At 41.2% G+C, this 17800-nt stretch overlaps 1 protein-coding gene across 1 annotated transcript in view; it reads right to left on the bottom strand.

Annotated features, from left to right (window-relative positions):
* Positions 1–17800, bottom strand: part of RALA (RAS like proto-oncogene A) — a 43859-nt gene that overhangs the window by 9274 nt on the left and 16785 nt on the right. Inside the window, exons 2-3 of the mRNA XM_059655733.1 lie at positions 15699–15847; positions 4095–4303 (exon numbers count right to left, since the gene is read on the bottom strand). Coding sequence (XP_059511716.1) covers positions 4095–4303; positions 15699–15812 — 323 coding nt within the window. The 5' untranslated portion in view covers positions 15813–15847. The remainder of the gene's footprint in view (positions 1–4094; positions 4304–15698; positions 15848–17800) is intronic.

Here is a 17800-nt window from a genome sequence, read left to right as displayed (position 1 = left end):
CTGGCCCGGAGGCCTCTCGGCTCCGCTGATCACCGGGGCGGGAGGCCTCTGGACTCCGCTGCTCACCGGGGCCGGGAGGCCTCTCGGCTCCGCTGATCACCGGGGCTGGGAGGCCTCTGGACTCCGCTGATCACCGGGGCCGGGAGGCCTCTCGACTCCGCTGATCACTGGGGCCGGGAGGCCTCTCGGCTCTGCTGATCACCGGGGCTGGGAGGCCTCTCGACACCACTGATCACCGGGGCCGGGAGGCCTCTCGACTCCGCTGATCACTGGGGCCGGGAGGCCTCTCGGCTCCGCTGATCACCGGGGCTGGGAGGCCTCTCGGCTCCGCTGATCGCGGGGGCCGGGAGGCCTCTCGGCTCCGCTGATCACCGGGGCCGGGAGGCCTCTCGGCTGATCACTGGGGCCGGGAGGCCTCTCGGCTCTGCTGATCACCGGGGCCGGGAGGCCTCTCGGATCCGCTGATCACCGGGGCCGGGAGGCCTCTCGGATCCGCTGATCTCGGCGCCGGGAGGCCTCTTGACTCTGCTGATCCCAGGCCCTGAGGCCTCTCTGCCCTGCTGCTTCAGGGCTGTTTGGCTTCGCTCTGCTTGGAGCCTGAGTATGCAAATTAACCGCCATCTTTTAGCTTCTATAATTAAAACATTGTATCTTTTGGAGTTGTTGCTTCGGGAGCTCAGAGCCCTGCAGCTGCGGGGATCCTTGACTTTCTCCATCCTGGGGCAACCAAGCCTCCTATTCTCAGCTGCCTGGCTGCCAGCCGCCATCTTGGCTGACAGTTAATTTGCATATCTCGCTGATTAGCCAATGAAAAAGGTATCGGTTGTACGCCAATTACCATTTTTCTCTTTTATTAGTATAGGATAATCATTAATTTATTTATTTTTAAAAAAAATTTTAAAAAAATATTTTATTGATTTTTTACAGAGAGGAAGGGAGAGGGATAGAGAGTTAGAAACATTGATGAAAGAGAAACATCAATCAGCTGCCTCCTGCACACTCCATACTGGGGATGTGACTGCAACCAAGGTTCATGCCCTTGACTGGAATTGAACCTGGGACCCTTCAGTCCACAGGCCGATGCTCTATTCACTGAGTGAAACTGGTTAAGGCAAATTTCTTTCTTTTTTTTTAAAAAATATATTTTATTGATTTTTTACAGAGAGGAAGGGACAGGGATAGAGAGTTAGAAACATCGATGAGAGAGAAACATCGATCAGCTGCCTCCTGCACGCCCCCTACTGGGGATGTGCCCGCAACCAAGGTACATGCCCTTGACCGGAATCGAACCTGGGACCCCTCAGTCCGCAGGCCAACGCTCTATCCACTGAGCCAAACCAGTGCTGGCTACAAATTTATTTCTTAATAAATACCTACAAAACTACTATGAGTCAGGTGCTTCAGGAAGATCCAGTATTGAAATTACAGTGTGATTAATGCTATCAGAAACATGGCCATGGAAAACTTGGACGTAATGGGTTCAGAGGTGAGAAGGCACCATTCTTTGAAGTTATTAATAAGTTGGTTTTATTAGCTGCTTTCCTGGATGTCAGAGAAAGATACTGCTGTGTCTAGAATATTCATACACATTTGCTTACTGTGATGCTCTCTTTAAATAGAGTTAAAGAGGATATTATATTACAGACTTTTAGAATAAGAAAGAACCTTTACAAACTGGTCCAGCTTCTTCATTTTTGACATAAGAAAAGTGTGAATCAAAAAAAAGCAAGAGTCTACTAACATTTCTATCAATTGTTTACTAAGCATTATATGTTATTAGAGGCCCAATGCACGAAATTCGTGCAAGAGTAGGCCTTCCTTCCCCCGGCTACCGACACCAGCTTCCCTCTGGCACCTGGGACCCAGACTTCCCTTGCAGCCCCAGCTTTGTCCAGAAGGTCATCTGGTCTAATTAGCATACTACACTGTTATTATTATAGACTAGAGGCCCGGTGCACAAAATTTGTACATGGGGGAGGGGGGGGGTCCCCTCAGCCTGGCCTGCACCCTCTCCAATCTGGGACATCCCTCTTGCAATCTGGGACCGCTGACTCCTAACTGCTTGCCTGCCTGCCTGCCTGATCACCCCTAACCCTTCTGCCTGCCTGCCTGATCACCCCTAACTGCCTCTGCCTGCCGGCCTGATCGCCCCTACCTTGCCCCCATGCTGGCCTGATCAACCCTAACTGCCTCTGCCTTGGCCCCTGGCCTAAGCTGCAGTCTGGCCTCCCTCTATGCGAGGTGACCTGGTGGATCAGGGGAAGGCACCGCCCCCTTTACCCCGCTGCTGCCGCCACTGCTGGCCTGAGCCTTGGCCCGGGCCTCGCAGCAGCCGCCACGGCTTTGTCTGGAAGGACGTCCAGATGGTCGTCCGGAAGACGTCCGTTCTAATTAGTTTATTATCCTTTTATTAGTATAGATATGCTAGCAACTATGACAATTACAGGTGCTAGGAACACTGACATGGATAAGAAATGAGTTCTGCTCTCAAGAATCTTTACCTATAAATCAAGCTCAGTACAAGTGCTATTGGAGTTGGGGAAAGTACATAGCAAACAGAGATGAAGAAACAATGGATTCCACCCTGAGAGGGGGAGGACCAGGAAGACTACACAGAGGAGCTGACACCTGTGGTGCACTTTGCAGGTTTGACCATGTGGACTGACAGTCCCCAATCCCCTTCCGATAATCGCTGGTCAGTCATTAGGACATTGTTGTTTATGAGAAGGGCAACATACTGCAGGTACAACAGAGGAGTAATGAATGATTCACTGTAATAGCAATAGCCCAAGAGTCTTTCTCTTGGCACAAAAATACCTTATTTCCTTGAAATACCACTTTGGCTTTGGTGACTATGGTGATGAAATTTATTCCATTACCTACAATAGAACTTGCTATGACACAATAAGCACTCAAATATTTGCTGAATGAATAAGCACTGACATTTATGTAACTTTCAACCTGTCTCCCAGTGTTACAAGCTACCAGAATCTGCCACCCTTTGCACTTTACCACATACAAAACTGCTTCCTTATAGAAATCAACAAACTTAATTTTGTAAATAAATCCATTATTTTAAAAGGTTCTCAACGATATGCTTTTGTAAAGAATGTTCTTCTAGAATCCTTTAAGTTCTTGAGACTTTTAAGTGTACATAAAAAGGAATACTTTGTATACGCCTAGATTCAGTTCTTTACTCAGCCACCTGAAATAATTTCTTTCCTCAACTGTAGAAGTCCTTCTTGTTCTTCAGGCTCATCTGTTTCATGAAGGCCTCTCCTGGGTCCTCTGTAATGATCACTGTTCATGTCTCCTACTTGTCACTAACTTGCTTTTGGTTTCATGCCTTACTCAACTAAGCTGTATGAATCTTGAAAACAAGACATGCTTCTTTTGTGTCCCCCATACCAAAGCAGGTACTTAACACAGAAATAAAAACATGTAATTAAAGAATACTTTTGATTATGCATGTAGTATTTATGAGACTACTCAGGAGCTTATTTATGTTGCATTTCTCTTGGGTATAAAGAGAACCCCTCTCTCCATCAAACCAAATGGATGTCAGATTTTGATTAAGCAAATGGTAAATAAGATAGAAAAGATATTATACAAAATAACCTAGTGTGCCAATCTACAGTATTATTATTTCTATTAAAAACCTCATTTCATGCTGTCAGGACATCTATATTGTGAGGAGGATGGCAATATGCCTACTGAGCACTACACAGGTGCTGAGAAAACAGTGACTAGCGAAGAAAGATTTAAAATGTGGGTCAGAGCTCCATTATGTGATCCAAATGTCAACTATTATGGCAGCAGTAATACTCTATTTCAAAGAGAAATACTACTATGATGCATGAAGAGACTACTGTAATGTTGGGTAGCGAGACTGTCACAAACTCAAGCTCCAATACAGCTGGAACTGGGATAGCATCTGCGTGTAAGTACATAGTGGACAGAGCCACATATCAAAGAAGGAATGAACAAAATTAGACAGAGTGAAAGCCTACCAAGTAAGAACCTCTAGTTGTCCACATGTTTCTGGGGAAGAAACTGTTATGCAATAAGAGCATCAACATTACTCCCTGACATACCTGAAGTCAGCTGTGGCTGCAAAGGATTCCATTTCTGTAATAGAGAACACACAGAGGAAACCTTCCCCGCTCCGGAAGTAGTTGTCTCTAATGGCAGCGTAGTCCTCCTGCCCAGCTGTATCCAAGATATCGATCTGCACTTCCTCCCCATCCAGCACTACCTTTTTCCGATAGCTGTCTGCTTTGGTAGGCTCATAGTCCTCCACAAACTAAAAAAGATGAAAAATCCGTTTAAAAATTAGCTTTACTTTTCAAAACTTCTTATTTTGAAATATAAATTCACATGAAGTTTCCAAAATAGTAGAGAGGTCCTGTACCCTTATTCAGTTTTTCCCAATGGTAAAGATGGTATTAATTTAAGTTTTCATTTCAGACAATTTGGCAGCTTCCTCATTTGTAAAAAGTGAGGCTGTTTACAGCTTGAAATGTGTGCCTTTTTTCTTCCTTAAAACACTACCTGCAAACACTATTACATAAGTATAGGCATACCTTAGATATTGCAGGTTTGGTTCTAGGCAACCACAATAAAGCAAGTTGTAATCTTTCTGTTGGTGGAAAGGGTCTTGCCTACAATTTGGGAAACATAAAACCTGCGAAGCGCAGTAAAGCGTGGTGCTATAAAATGACGCATGCCAGTATTTTATTAAATGCGTAAGAATCCCTTTCTATGTGACTCTAAATATAAATTTTCATGCCAGAATTGTGGAAATAAGGAAATAACTTGAAAGTAAGTCTATATTTAGGTCAACACTGAAAGTACCATTAAATCTTTTCTTTCTCCAAAATGAATCAAGTCAAACTGGCTTATACTTCTCTGCAGAATGTCAAATCTTGAATTGTGAGATTTCTTCTCAAACTTTTGACATATATATTTAATCTTCATCCAAGGATATTTTCCCACTGATTTTTTAGAGAATGGATGAGGGGGAAAGACCTCTGTCCGAAGTATTGATGTGAGAGAAACACACAGACGGGTTGCCTCCTGCATGCACCCCGACCAGGGCCTGGACTGGGGAGGAGCCTGCAACCAAGGTACGTGCCCTTGCCGGAATCAAACCCAGGACCCTTTGGTCCACAGGCCGATGCTCTACCCACTGAACCAAACCGGCTAGGGCTGATATTTTTAAATAGTAAATTAAACAACTTTACATGCCCAATTCTATTTTCAACCTCATGAATCTCACCTTGATATTTTCATCAGTGCATTATTGTTAGTGTGAGTCTATATATGAACACACTTTTGTGGGGGTTTTATTAGTTCCTATAAATATTTCATTCTTTAATACTCTCTTGTTAATTTACTCAATGTCTATATCCTCCTGCTAGAATTTAACCTCTAGGAGCAGGTGCTGACTACTGGGACTTATCACTATATCTCCAAAGCCTAAAATAGTGCCTGGTACATTTTAGACACCCAAAAAAGAATTATTTTTTAGAAAATGAACAGAGTGTGTTTATAACTATAAAAGCTATAGAACATTCTATCATATTTATATGCTAATGCTTTACAAATATTTATGAACATCAAATGAATATTTATATTTATGAATATTAAATGAAAGCTTAACCATTCATCAAAGGTCAGGATTGTGAATATTCTTACTTTTGACCTCCTTATTGTCAAGGAGACGGATTTAGGATGAGGTTGAAAGAGTAGCTAGGTTTCGGTCAGAATGGCAGAGTCGGTAAACTCTGTGCTCTTCTCCTCCCATGACCCCACAAAATTACAACTAAACTATAGACCAACCATTACTGAGACCACCTGAAGACTAGCTGCACACAAGTCCTAAAACTAAGGGTATAAAGAATCCATATCCAGACTGGCAGGATGGGTGAAGACGTGAAACGGGCAGGCCCCACATTAAGTATCAGGAGGGGTATCTTGGCTGTGGAGGTCCCCCCGAGGAGGAAGTGGATCCAGCCTTATACCAGGCTCTGCAGACCGAGGTCTGAAAGAGGAGTCTGCACATCTGGCTGTGCATTTGAGAAAGACAGGGGACTGCTGGAACTGATGTGAACTTCCTGGGAGGCCAGCAACAGACTCACTCACTCACAAACTCAGTAGCTCTGAGTTCCCATGCAAGGGCAGCAGCTTGAAAACCACTGGCAACATCTGGGGAGAAACTAAACTGACTGACTTCAGGAAGGGGGCTGGAGGGGGGGAGACCAAGGCAGTTCTCTCTGTGGACAGAAGAGCTGGCAGGTGCCACCGTTCCTCTGTTGAACTCCCCCCTCAACCTAGCCAGCCAGGCACAAGGGGGAGCCAAATCTGTGCTCTCCTTTAACCTGGCGAACACCATGCACCCCACCCTGATGAACCCAAGACCCTGTCCCATCCAACTCACTTGCCCAGCCCAAGCCTCTTCCAGCAGCTCCTACAGAAAAGTACCCTGCCTTGGCTACTGCTGTGAACTTTCCCAAAATGTCTGAAAGATCCCGAACCCCCAAAAGCAGCAGTTGACCTTGGTGTACCTTATAGCTCTTAATAAGCAGCCCCAAGCCCAACAAAAGGGTGACGGATCTCAACTTACACTGTTAACTCCCATCAGCAGACCCCAAGCCTGGCATAAGCAGTAGCCAGTTTGGCCTGGAACACAGCTTTAACTAAGCAGCCACAAACCTGGCAAGGTGGTGTCTGGTCTCAGTTTGCACTATGGTGCCCATCACAGGGTCCCATGACAGGAACGAGTAGCGCCCAGCCTCAGCAGACAGTGTAGCCTCTCCCAAGCATCTCCAAATCCAGCGCCAGTGGCAACCAACTATACATCACTTTGAAGCTTCTACTTGGAGACCCCAAGCATGAAACAAAAGGCAGCTGACCTTGACCTGCACTGGAGCCCTTTCCAGGAGGCTCCAGACCCAACATGCCCAGTGACCAGTATCAGAACACACCACAGAATCTCTCTAGTAGCTCCACAAATGACAAACCTAAAGGCCAGACTCAGTGGGTACCAGTGCCCCACTAAAGCAACTCTTGCTTCAATGGGTCAGTCAAGGCACAACAGCATGCCAGCTACTGTCACAGTCACCCGCATAGGCAGTCAGCCCGAGGTCAACCCCACTCACTCACATGCCAACAGCAACTGAACCCCAACTACAACTGGTGGGCACACACAACCCACACAGAAGACATTCCTGGGGCACCAAGCACAGGTGACCAGGAAGACTACATTACTGGGCCCCATAGGACACCTTCTACATAAAAGATCACACTATCAAGACCAGGAGACATAGCAAGATCTACTTAAAAACAGACACAAACATACACAAACAACCAAAGTGAAGAGACAAAGAAACTCTTCCCCAAAAGAAACGATAGGACAAAATGCCAGAAAACTAAGTAAAATGGAGACAAGCAATCTATCACATACAGAGTTCAAAACATAGTTATAAGAATGCTCAAAAACCTAGGGGAAAAATAGATGAATTCAGTGAGAACTTACACAAAGTGATAGAAACCATAAAAAAGAACCAGTCAGAAATGAAGAATACAATAACTGAAATGAAGAATGTGTTAGAGGGAATCAACAGCAGATTAGGTGAAGCAGAGGACAGAATCAGCGATGTGGAAGACAAGGTGGAAGAAAACATCCAATCAAAACAGCAACAAAGAAAAAAGAAAAATATGAGACTAGTTTAAAGGACTCCTAGGACAACATCAAGCATAACAACATTCACATCACAGGGGTACCAGAATAAGATGAGAGAGAGCAAGGAATTAGAAACCTATTCAAAGAAATAATGAATGAAAAGTTCCCTAACTTGGTGAAGGAAATAGACATACAAGTCCAGGAAGTGCAGAGTCCCAAACAAGATGAATCCAAAAAGGCCCACACCAAGACACATCATAATTAAAATGCAAAAGGTTAAAGACAAAGGGAGAATCTTCAAAGCAACAAGAGAAAGGCAATTACCTACAAGGCAGTTCCCAAAAGACTGTCAATTGGTTTCTCAAAAGAAACTTTGTAGGCCAGAAGGGAATGGCACAAAATATTCAGTGATAAAAAGCAAGGACCTACAACCAAGATTACTCTACCCCACAAGAATCAAAGCAGACAGACATAAAGAGCTGTCTAGATAAGAAAAAGCTAAAAGTGTTTATCACCACCATGCCAGTATTTTAAGAAATGTTAAAGGGGGGGGAGGGGGAGGAGGAGGAGGAGGAGGAAGAAGAAGGAGGAGGAGGAAGAGGAGGAGGAGGAGGAAGAAGAAAAGAAGAAGAAGAAGGAGGAGGAGGAGGAGGAGGAGGAAGATCAAAGATATAATAATAAAACAGCAATAACTGCATAACTATCAATAACTACTTTAAGTATAAATTAATTAGTGCTCTAGTCAAACGACATAGGGTAGCTGACTTGATAAGAAAACAAGACCCAATATATGATGCCTACAAGAGACCCATTTCAGATTAGATACACCTTGAAAAGGATGGAAAAAGATATTTCAGACAAGTGAGAGCAAAAAGGAAAGCTGGAGTCACAATACTTATAGCAGACAAAATATACTTTAAAACAAAGGCTATACCAAAATAAAGAAGAGCACTTTATAACCATAAAGGGAACAATACATAAAAAGGACAGAACACTTGTAAACATCTATTCACCAAATGTAGCAGCATGTAAATACCTAAAGCAAATATTGACAGCCATAAAGAGAGAGCTCAACAGTAAGACAGTAACAGTAGGGGACTTTAACACTCCATTGACAACAATGGGTTGAACATCCACACAGAAAATCAGCAAGGAAACAGTGGCCTTAAATGATGCATTAGACTATATAAATTTAGTTGATATTTTTAGAGCATCTCACCCCAAAGCAGAATATACATTCAAGTGCACACAGAATATTTTCCAGAACAGACCACATGTCAGACCACAAAACAAGTCTCAATAAATTTAAGAAGACTTAAATCATATGAAACATCTTCTCTGACCACAATGGTGTGAAATTAGAAATGAACTACAAAAAGAAAACTGAAAAAACACACAAACATGTGGAGGCTAAATAATGTGCTAGTAAACAATGAATGGGTTAACAATGAGATCAAGAAAGGTATCAAAAGATACACCAAGTCAACCCAAAATCTATGGGACAAGATAAAGCAGTTGTAGAGAGAAAATTACAGCAATACAGTCCTACATCAAGAAGCAAGAAAAATCTCACTTTATACCTAAAGAAAATAGAAAAATAAAGCCAAAAGTGATTATAATGAAGAAGATAATAAGATCAAAGCAGAAAAAAATTTTAAAAGATCAATGAAAGCAAGAACTGGTTCCCCGAAAACATAAACAAAACTGATAAGCCTTTAGCCAGACTCATCACGAAAAACCCGAGAAGACTAAAATTATTAAAATCAGAAATAAAACTGACAACTGATGCTACAGAAATATAAAGAATTGTAAGAAAATACTATGAACATTTGTATGCCAACAAATTGGGCAACCTGGAAGAAGTAAAAAATTCCTAGAAACATACAATCCTCCAAGATTGAATCAGGAAGAACCAAAAAGTCTGATGAAATCAAATCAGTACTCAAAATACACCCAACAAACAAAAGTCCTGGAACAGAGGGACTTTTACCAAACATTCAAAGAAGAATTAACATCTATCTTTCTTAACCTATTCAAAAAAAAACTAAAGACGAGCAAAGACTCCCAAACTCATTTTACCAGGCCAGTATACTCTGAAAAAATCAGACAAAGAAAATTCTAGCCAATATCCCTGATGAACATAGAGGAAAATCCTCAACAATATATCAGCAAGTTGAATTCAGCAATACATTAAAAAGATCATACACTGTGATCAAGTGGAATATATTCTCAGGATTCAAGGTTGGTTCATTGTGAACAAATCAATTAACATGATAGATAACACCATATGAATAAAATGAAAGACCTGTCTGGTTTGGCTCAATGGATACAGTGTTGGCCTGCGGACTGAAGAGACCTGGGTTCAATTCCATCAAGGGTATGTACCTTGGTTGCAGGCTCCATCCCCGGCCTTGGTCAGGGTGTATGCAAGAGGCAACCAATTGATGTGTCTCTCTCACGTCAATGTTCTCTCTGTGTCTCTTTCCCTCCCTTCCACTCTCTCTAAAAATAATGGAAAAAACCTCGCGTGAGGATTAAAAAAGACAAAAAGGAAGGTAAAGATAATATGTTCACTTCAATAGATGCAAAAGCATTGACAGAATCCAAAATTCATTCATGGTAGAAACTCTCATGAAGTGAGGAGGATGGGGGAACAAACCTTAAAAAAATAAAGATCATATATGACAAACCCACAGTTACCATAACTTTCACCATAGCAATCCAATAAGGGGAAAAAAAGCATCCAAATGAATTCCGTAAAGTAGCAGGACACAAAATTAATATTCAGAAACTGGACAGAAACCAAGATGGCAGCATAGGTTAACGCCGGAGATTGCTGCCTCGAACAACCACTTCAGAAAAACAACTAAAGACTTAACGGACATCATCCAGAACCACAGGAAGGCTGGCTGAGTGGAAATTCTACAACTAGGAGGAAAGAGAATATCATACCCAGACTCAGAGAAGGCGCAGTGCTGAAGTGAAATACACAGGTGCGGAGTGTGCGCGAGCGGGCTGGCGGCGGAGGGCGCGGTTGTTGTTTTCAACCGGGAGGGAGTTTCAGACTCTGAGCTCCAGATCTGGGCAAGTCTCTAGGGACCCAGACTCAAACGGGAGAAGCGGGACTGTCTGGCTTCGGTCAGAACTCGAAGGCAGCTTTCTCTCTGAGGTTTGCAGGGGTTGCTGGGACTCTGTGAGGCAGAGCCCCTAGGCATGGAAATGAGAGCAGCCATAACTGCTCGCTCCTGCCCGCCCTGTAGATCCCCGGGGACCCGCCCCGCCCAAGCCCTGCGCAGAGCCATTTGCCGGATAGCCTCAGGCAAACGCTAGATTAGCACCGCCCTGGAGATCCAGCACAGAAGCTCTCCCACTGCAGACACGGCGGACTCTCATAGCCAGTTAGCCTGGAGGTCAAATCACCCCCGGTACTGCCCACATCAATCAAGGCTTAACTACAACAAGACTGCGCACAAAGACCACTAGGGGGTGTACCAAGAAAGCATAAAAAATGTGGAGACAAAGAAACAGGACAAAACTGTCAATGGAGGATATTGAGTTCAGAACCACACTTTTAAGGTCTCTTAAGAACTGTCTAGAAGCCGCCGATAAATGTAGTGAGATCCTCAAGAAATCTAATGGGACCCTCAATGTTATGATAAAAAACCAACTAGAAATTAAGCATACACGGACTGAAATAACGAATACTATACAGATTCCCAACAGCAGACCAGAGGAGCGCAAGAATCAAAGCAAAGATTTGAAATGCGAAGAAGCAAAAAACACCCAACCAGAAAAGCAAAATGAAAAAAGAATCCGAAAATACGAAGCTAGTGTAAGGAGCCTCTGGGACAGCTTCAAGCGTACCAACATCAGAATTATAGGGGTGCCAGAAGATGAGAGAGAGCAAGATATTGAAAACCTATTTGAAGAAATAATGACAGAAAAGTTCCCCCACCTGGTGAAAGAAATAGACTTACAGGTCCAGGAAGCGCAGAGAACCCCAAACAAAAGGAATCCAAAGAGGACCATACCAAGACACATCATCATTAAAATGCCAAGAGCAAAAGACAAAGAGAGAATCTTAAAAGCAGCAAGAGAAAGAAACTCAGTTACCTACAAGGGAATACCCATACGACTGTCAGCTGATTTCTCAACAGAAACTTTGCAGGCCAGAAGGGAATGGCAAGAAATATTCAAAGTGATGAATACCAAGAACCTACAACCAAGATTACTTTATCCAGCAAAGCTATCATTCAGAACTGAAGGTCAGGTAAAGAGCTTCACAGATAAGGAAAAGCTAAAGGAGTTCATCACCACCAAACCAGTATTGTATGAAATGCTGAAAGGTGTTCTTTAAGAAGAGAAAGAAGAAGAAAAAGGTAAAGATACAAATTATGAACAACAAACATGCATCTATCAACAAGTGAATCTAAGAATCAAGTGAATAATCTGGTGATCATAATAGAATCAGGGACATAGAAAGGGAATGGACTATTCTTGGGGGGGGGGAAGGGGTGTGGGAGATGCGGGAAGAGACTGGACAAAAATCGTGCACCTATGGATGAGGACAGTGGGTGGGGAATGAGGGCGGAGGGTGGGGCGGGAACTGGGAGGAGGGGAGTTATGGGGGGAAAAAAGAGGAACAAATGTAATAATCTGAACAATAAAGATTTAATTAAAAAAAACCCAAAAACAAAACAAAACAAAACAAAAATATTCAGAAACTGGTTGCATGTTTATACACCAACAATTAATTGTCAAAGAAATTAAGAAAACAATGCCATTTACAATTGCATTGAAAAGAATAAAATATCTAGAAATAAATTTAACCAAGGAGGTAAAAGACCTGTACTTGGAAAACTGGAAGACACTGAAGGAATAAAAGAAGATACAAACAAATGGAAGGATATTCTGTGCCCATGGATCGAAAGAGTTAATACTGTTAAAAATATCCATACTATCCAAAGCAATCGACAGATTCTATGCAATCCCTATCAACATACTAATGGCATTTTTCACAGAATTAGACCTAAGAATCCTTAAATTTATGTGGATTTACAATAAACTCTATATAGCCAAAGCAATATGGAGAAAGAAGAACAAAGTCTGAGGTATCATGCCACTTGTTATCAAACTATACTACAAGGCTTTTGTAATCAAAACATGGTACTGGCATAAAAACAGACATAAAGATTAATGTAACAGTATAGAGAGCCCAGCCATGCTTCTATGGTCAACTAATATATGAGAAAGGAAGCAAGGATATATAATGGAGTAAAGATAGTGTATTCAATAATTGGTGTTGGGAAAATGACAAACACATGGAAAAAAACAGCAACTAGACCACTTTCTTAAACCATAAACAAAAGTAAACTCAAAATGGGTTAAACACTTAAATATAAAACCTGAAATCATGACATTCTTAGAAGAAAAATAATAGGCATTAAACTCTTTGACATCGGCCCTAGCAATATTCTGGGGGGCTATGACTCCTCAAGCAAGAGAAACAAAATAAAAAATTGGACTGTATCAAACTAAAATATCCCTGATGAACATAGAAAACCCTGATGAACACAGTGTAGAAAACTATCAACAAAACGAAAACTTACTGAATGGGAGAAGATATTGACCAGTGATGCATTCAATAAGAGGTTAATATGCAAAATTCATAAAAAACTCATACAACTTTTCACCAAAAACAACAACAAACAATCCAATTACAAAATGGGCAGAGGACCTGAACAGACATTTCTTCAAAAAGGACATACAGATGGCCAATACACATAAGAAAAAATGCTCAAAGTCACTAATCATCAGAGAAATGCAAATTAAAGCCAGAAGGAAATACAACCTCACACCTGTCAGAATGCCTATCATCTATAAATCAACAAACAACATGTTGTGTAGAAAAGAGAACTTCATGCACTGGTGTTATAGGACTCGAAATTGGTACAGCCACTGTGGAAAACAGTATGGAGGTGGTTCCTCAAAAAACTAAAAATAGAACTACCACATGTCTCAGCAATTCCATTTCTGGGTATTTATCTGAAGAAATCCAAACCACTAATTTGAATAGACCTATGTACCCCAATGTTCACTGCAGCATTATTTACAATATCCAAGATATGGAAGCAACCGAAGTATCTACTGATAGATGAATAGATAAAAGAAGACGTGGTACATACATACAGTGGAATATTACTCAACTGTAAAAGAGAATGAAAAATTGCCATTTGCAGCAACATAACACCCTCCACTTAGATTAATATTCTAAGTGACGTCAGACAGAGAAAGACATATACTATCTGGTTTCACTTATATGTGAAACCTAAAAAATAAAATAAATGAATAACACAGACACAAACTTTAGATATAAAGAACAAATTGATGGTCTCTATATCAGAGAGGGGTTTGTGGAATGGGTGAAAAATGTGAAAGGAATTAATAAGTACAAATTGCCAGTTATAAAAATAGTTATGGGATGTAAAGTACAGCATAGGGAACAGGGAATATTTTAATAACTATTTATGGTGTACTAGATGGCTACTAGATTTATCAGGGTGATCATAAGTTATTTAAATGTCTACTCACTATGGTGTACATGTGAAAGTAATATAATATTGTATGTCAGCTATAATTGAAAAATGAATTATAAAAATTTTTAAAAGATGACAATGATTTTAAAAAAGAAAAAGGAAATATTAATCAGGATGCTAGAGCAAGTACTTTGTGGACGAATGTCGTATAAGCCATAATTTTTGAAAAAGCAAACCATTATTCTTACCACTTGACAAAGTGTAGTTTGTACATTTTGATTTTTTTAAAAAAGAAGAGCCCTAGCCGATTTGGCTCAGTGGGTAGAGCATCGGCCTGCGGGCTGAAGGGTCCTGGGTTTGATTCTGATCAAGGGCACATGCCTGGATTGCGGGCTCGATCCCCAGTGGCGGGCATGCAGGAGGCGGCTGATCAATGATGCCCTCTCATCATTGATGTTTCTATCTCTCCCTCGCCCTTCCTCTATGAAATCAATAAAAAATAAATTAAAAAAAGAAGAGTAGCTGTTAAAATGAATAGTATGGACAACAGAATTGAACAGGTAAACTAGTAATTTCATTTAAAGTACTATTTCAATTTTCCCTCTGTTCAAATTTTTTATTATAGTCACTGACAAGTGAGACAACTGATAGATTTAAGATTTTTGTGTGTATGAAAAATATGGTATAGAAGGATGCAATAGAAGAAGACATGGGGTGGTAGAAATCTGCAAGATTTTTTTCCAGAGACCAATTTAAGCAGGTTGAATAACCTCTCTGAGGGTTTGTTTTCTCATCTGTAAAATGGGAATACTACTACCTACCATGCAGGACTTTTATGAGCATTAGGTAAGAAAGAGTAACCACAAAACCCTGCTTCTATTAGAAGAATTGAGGATAAATGCTTAAATTAGGTGACCAACTCTTAAATTATTTAGACTTGATAATAGTCTTCCAGGGAAAGAATCTGGATCGATAAAGTCTGATATATTATATGCACACAAATCTGATAACCTGTCTAGCAATTATGTTTTAGGCATACAGCCTTTACCTGTTTAATGGTGAATGTAGTACCATGCCAAATACACAATAAAGAACCTTTTAACTGAAGTTATTATAGGACACCTTATGTATATAACCTTAAGTCTCAATTAGGTACTATACTCACCAGTTCTATTAATTCAAGGTGAGAATTGCCATTAAAACACTAAAAATAAAGGCCCAAGTTAGATTGCTTAAGAATAGGTACTGTTTCTAGATCTGTTTTGTTTTTTTAAAGGATAAGGTTTTTATGAACTTTTGCGTTCTTGACTTGGTATATAAATCTGTATATAAATGTTGGTTCTGAATTTAAAAGAAAAAAAAAAAGATTAATAGTGTTCAAAGATTCAAGGAATTAATCCAAAACAGCACCAAACTAAGCTAGAGAAACACTCTCTGAAAGCCCAAACTTTGATATCCATTATAAAATTAGCACTTACCTCATCATACATGAACTGCAGAGTCAGAGCGGACTTGCCAACACCACCACTGCCCACCATGATGACTTTGTGTAAGGCCAAAGAATTCTGACCCTTGGGCTTATTTGTGGCCATCTTATATCAGTTTTCACCAAAGGAGTAAGGAGAATCTAAAAAGAATGAGAGAATAAGTAATGCTCAGTATATGCTTCTTCAGAATCCAGTAAAGGAAAGAGGTATGATGTCCTTATGCTTCAAGATACTAGTTTTCATCCTGCAGTGATTTTAAACAGATGGCAAATGAAATGTGCTCATTTAAGGGAAAAACCACTTATCAGAGAACAACACCTTGCCAATAAAACAAGTATATAACTCAAGGGCATTTCTCTTATAATAGTTTTCAGTAATGAGCTGTGACCAAAAGTGAAAACATCCCGGTGCAACCACACGTTGACGATAACAGAGTTGTATGAGAACATAATCGCATAGATTATGAAAATCGGTTAAATCATCACTTTGTTTTCATATTAACCTCTATTGGCAATAATTGAAGAGATATTTTTCTAGTTCCAGTAAGAAACTGGACAACAAAAGAAGAATGCCAACTGAAAGGCTTATTTCAGTTTAGAGAAGAAGAAACCACATCCCAGCAATTTGGTGGTAGAATTATGAATAGAATCCAACACCATCTACCCCAACTCCAAAGTATCCTAGCACTGGAATGTTGGGTGGATGGCTAACAAACAAATGTTTCAAGTCCTGGATCTTGTGCCCTTCTGTGGAACAAGCATCATTTGTTTACTGCATGCATGTGCTCAGCGTGGAAAGGCCAGGTTCCTTCAGAAGCTGTACTGGTGAGGTACATTAATGGCACCGAGTTACCTTTGACTATGGTACCAGGGCTTAGAAAAGGAGGCCACGAGGTCACAACAAACACTGACTCTATGTGGAGGACCAAGCAAGAAGAGTTTATCTTATTAGGAGATCCGGGGACTTACCTTTCCTTCTCAGCATCTCTTTGACTTATTTTGGCCACAGATACAGCTTTCCCAAGTTGCCACTCACAGGACCACACCCCATCCTGCCTACTTCCCTATATTGTGCTAATTTCTCCCAGCTCAGCTGCATCAGACACACACTGGTCTCCCTTCAGTTCTTCATATGCTCTTCTCCACCTCTTAGCCTTTGCTATACAGTTTCTTCCATTTGGCACATTCTTATTCTAGCTGGCAAACTCTCAGTTTTAGAATTTCAGCCTTACCTGAAAATCTCAGTCTAAATTAGGTTCTCCCCTGTCCTTTGCTCTCTTTCCTTATAGCATCTGATATTTTTCCTCCCCAACCATTATCAAGTTGAAATTGAGTGTGTTAGCCGTTTAATAGGGGTCTTCCCCAATATACTAGAAGTAACTGGAGTACAGGGGCCATGTTTATTTGGTTTACTTCACACGTACTGTAACTAACATGCCTTGGCAAAATCAGCCATTCAGTTCATATGTGTTGAACAAATGAACAAATAAACAAATGTCAGAAGTCTGACTTAAACTTGGGACGTGCTTTAGACCAGTGGTCACCAACCTTTTGGACCTCACGGACCACCATTGGTCCGCGGACCCCTGGTTGGCGACTGCTGCTTTACACTGTACTGGTAAAAGTAGCCATTGCTATGAGAGACTCAATCACAAGTCTGTGCAAGGACAATCTGCTTGGAGTCTGTGCCTCACGTGCTATCTACACAGGGCACTCAAGACTAATTCAGGCTGCACCCAGATATCATTTCCACATGACTGTTTGCCCAATACAGAAACGTATTAATAGACCCCCCCCTCCACTGAGCTAAACTGCTTAGGGCAAAATACATGTAACTTTCAAAATAGAGCTATCAAAAAAAGAAAGAAATAGACCCCCACACACTTGCTGGATAGCAAGTTTAACAACATGATATGCTAACACCTTTTTTTAAAAAAAATATATATTTTATTGATTTTTCACAGATAGGAAGGGAGTGGGATATAGAGTTAGAAACATCGATGATAGAGAAACATCGATCAGCTGCCTCCCGCACACCTCCAACTGGGGATGTGCCCTCAACCAAGGCACATGCCCCTGATTGGAATCGAACCT

Source organism: Myotis daubentonii, chromosome 10 (assembly GCF_963259705.1).
Source record: "Myotis daubentonii chromosome 10, mMyoDau2.1, whole genome shotgun sequence".
Classification (NCBI taxonomy): Eukaryota; Metazoa; Chordata; class Mammalia; order Chiroptera; family Vespertilionidae; genus Myotis; species Myotis daubentonii.
The sequence above is the reverse complement of the archived record's forward strand: the minus strand, read 5'-3'. Positions and strand labels throughout refer to the sequence as shown.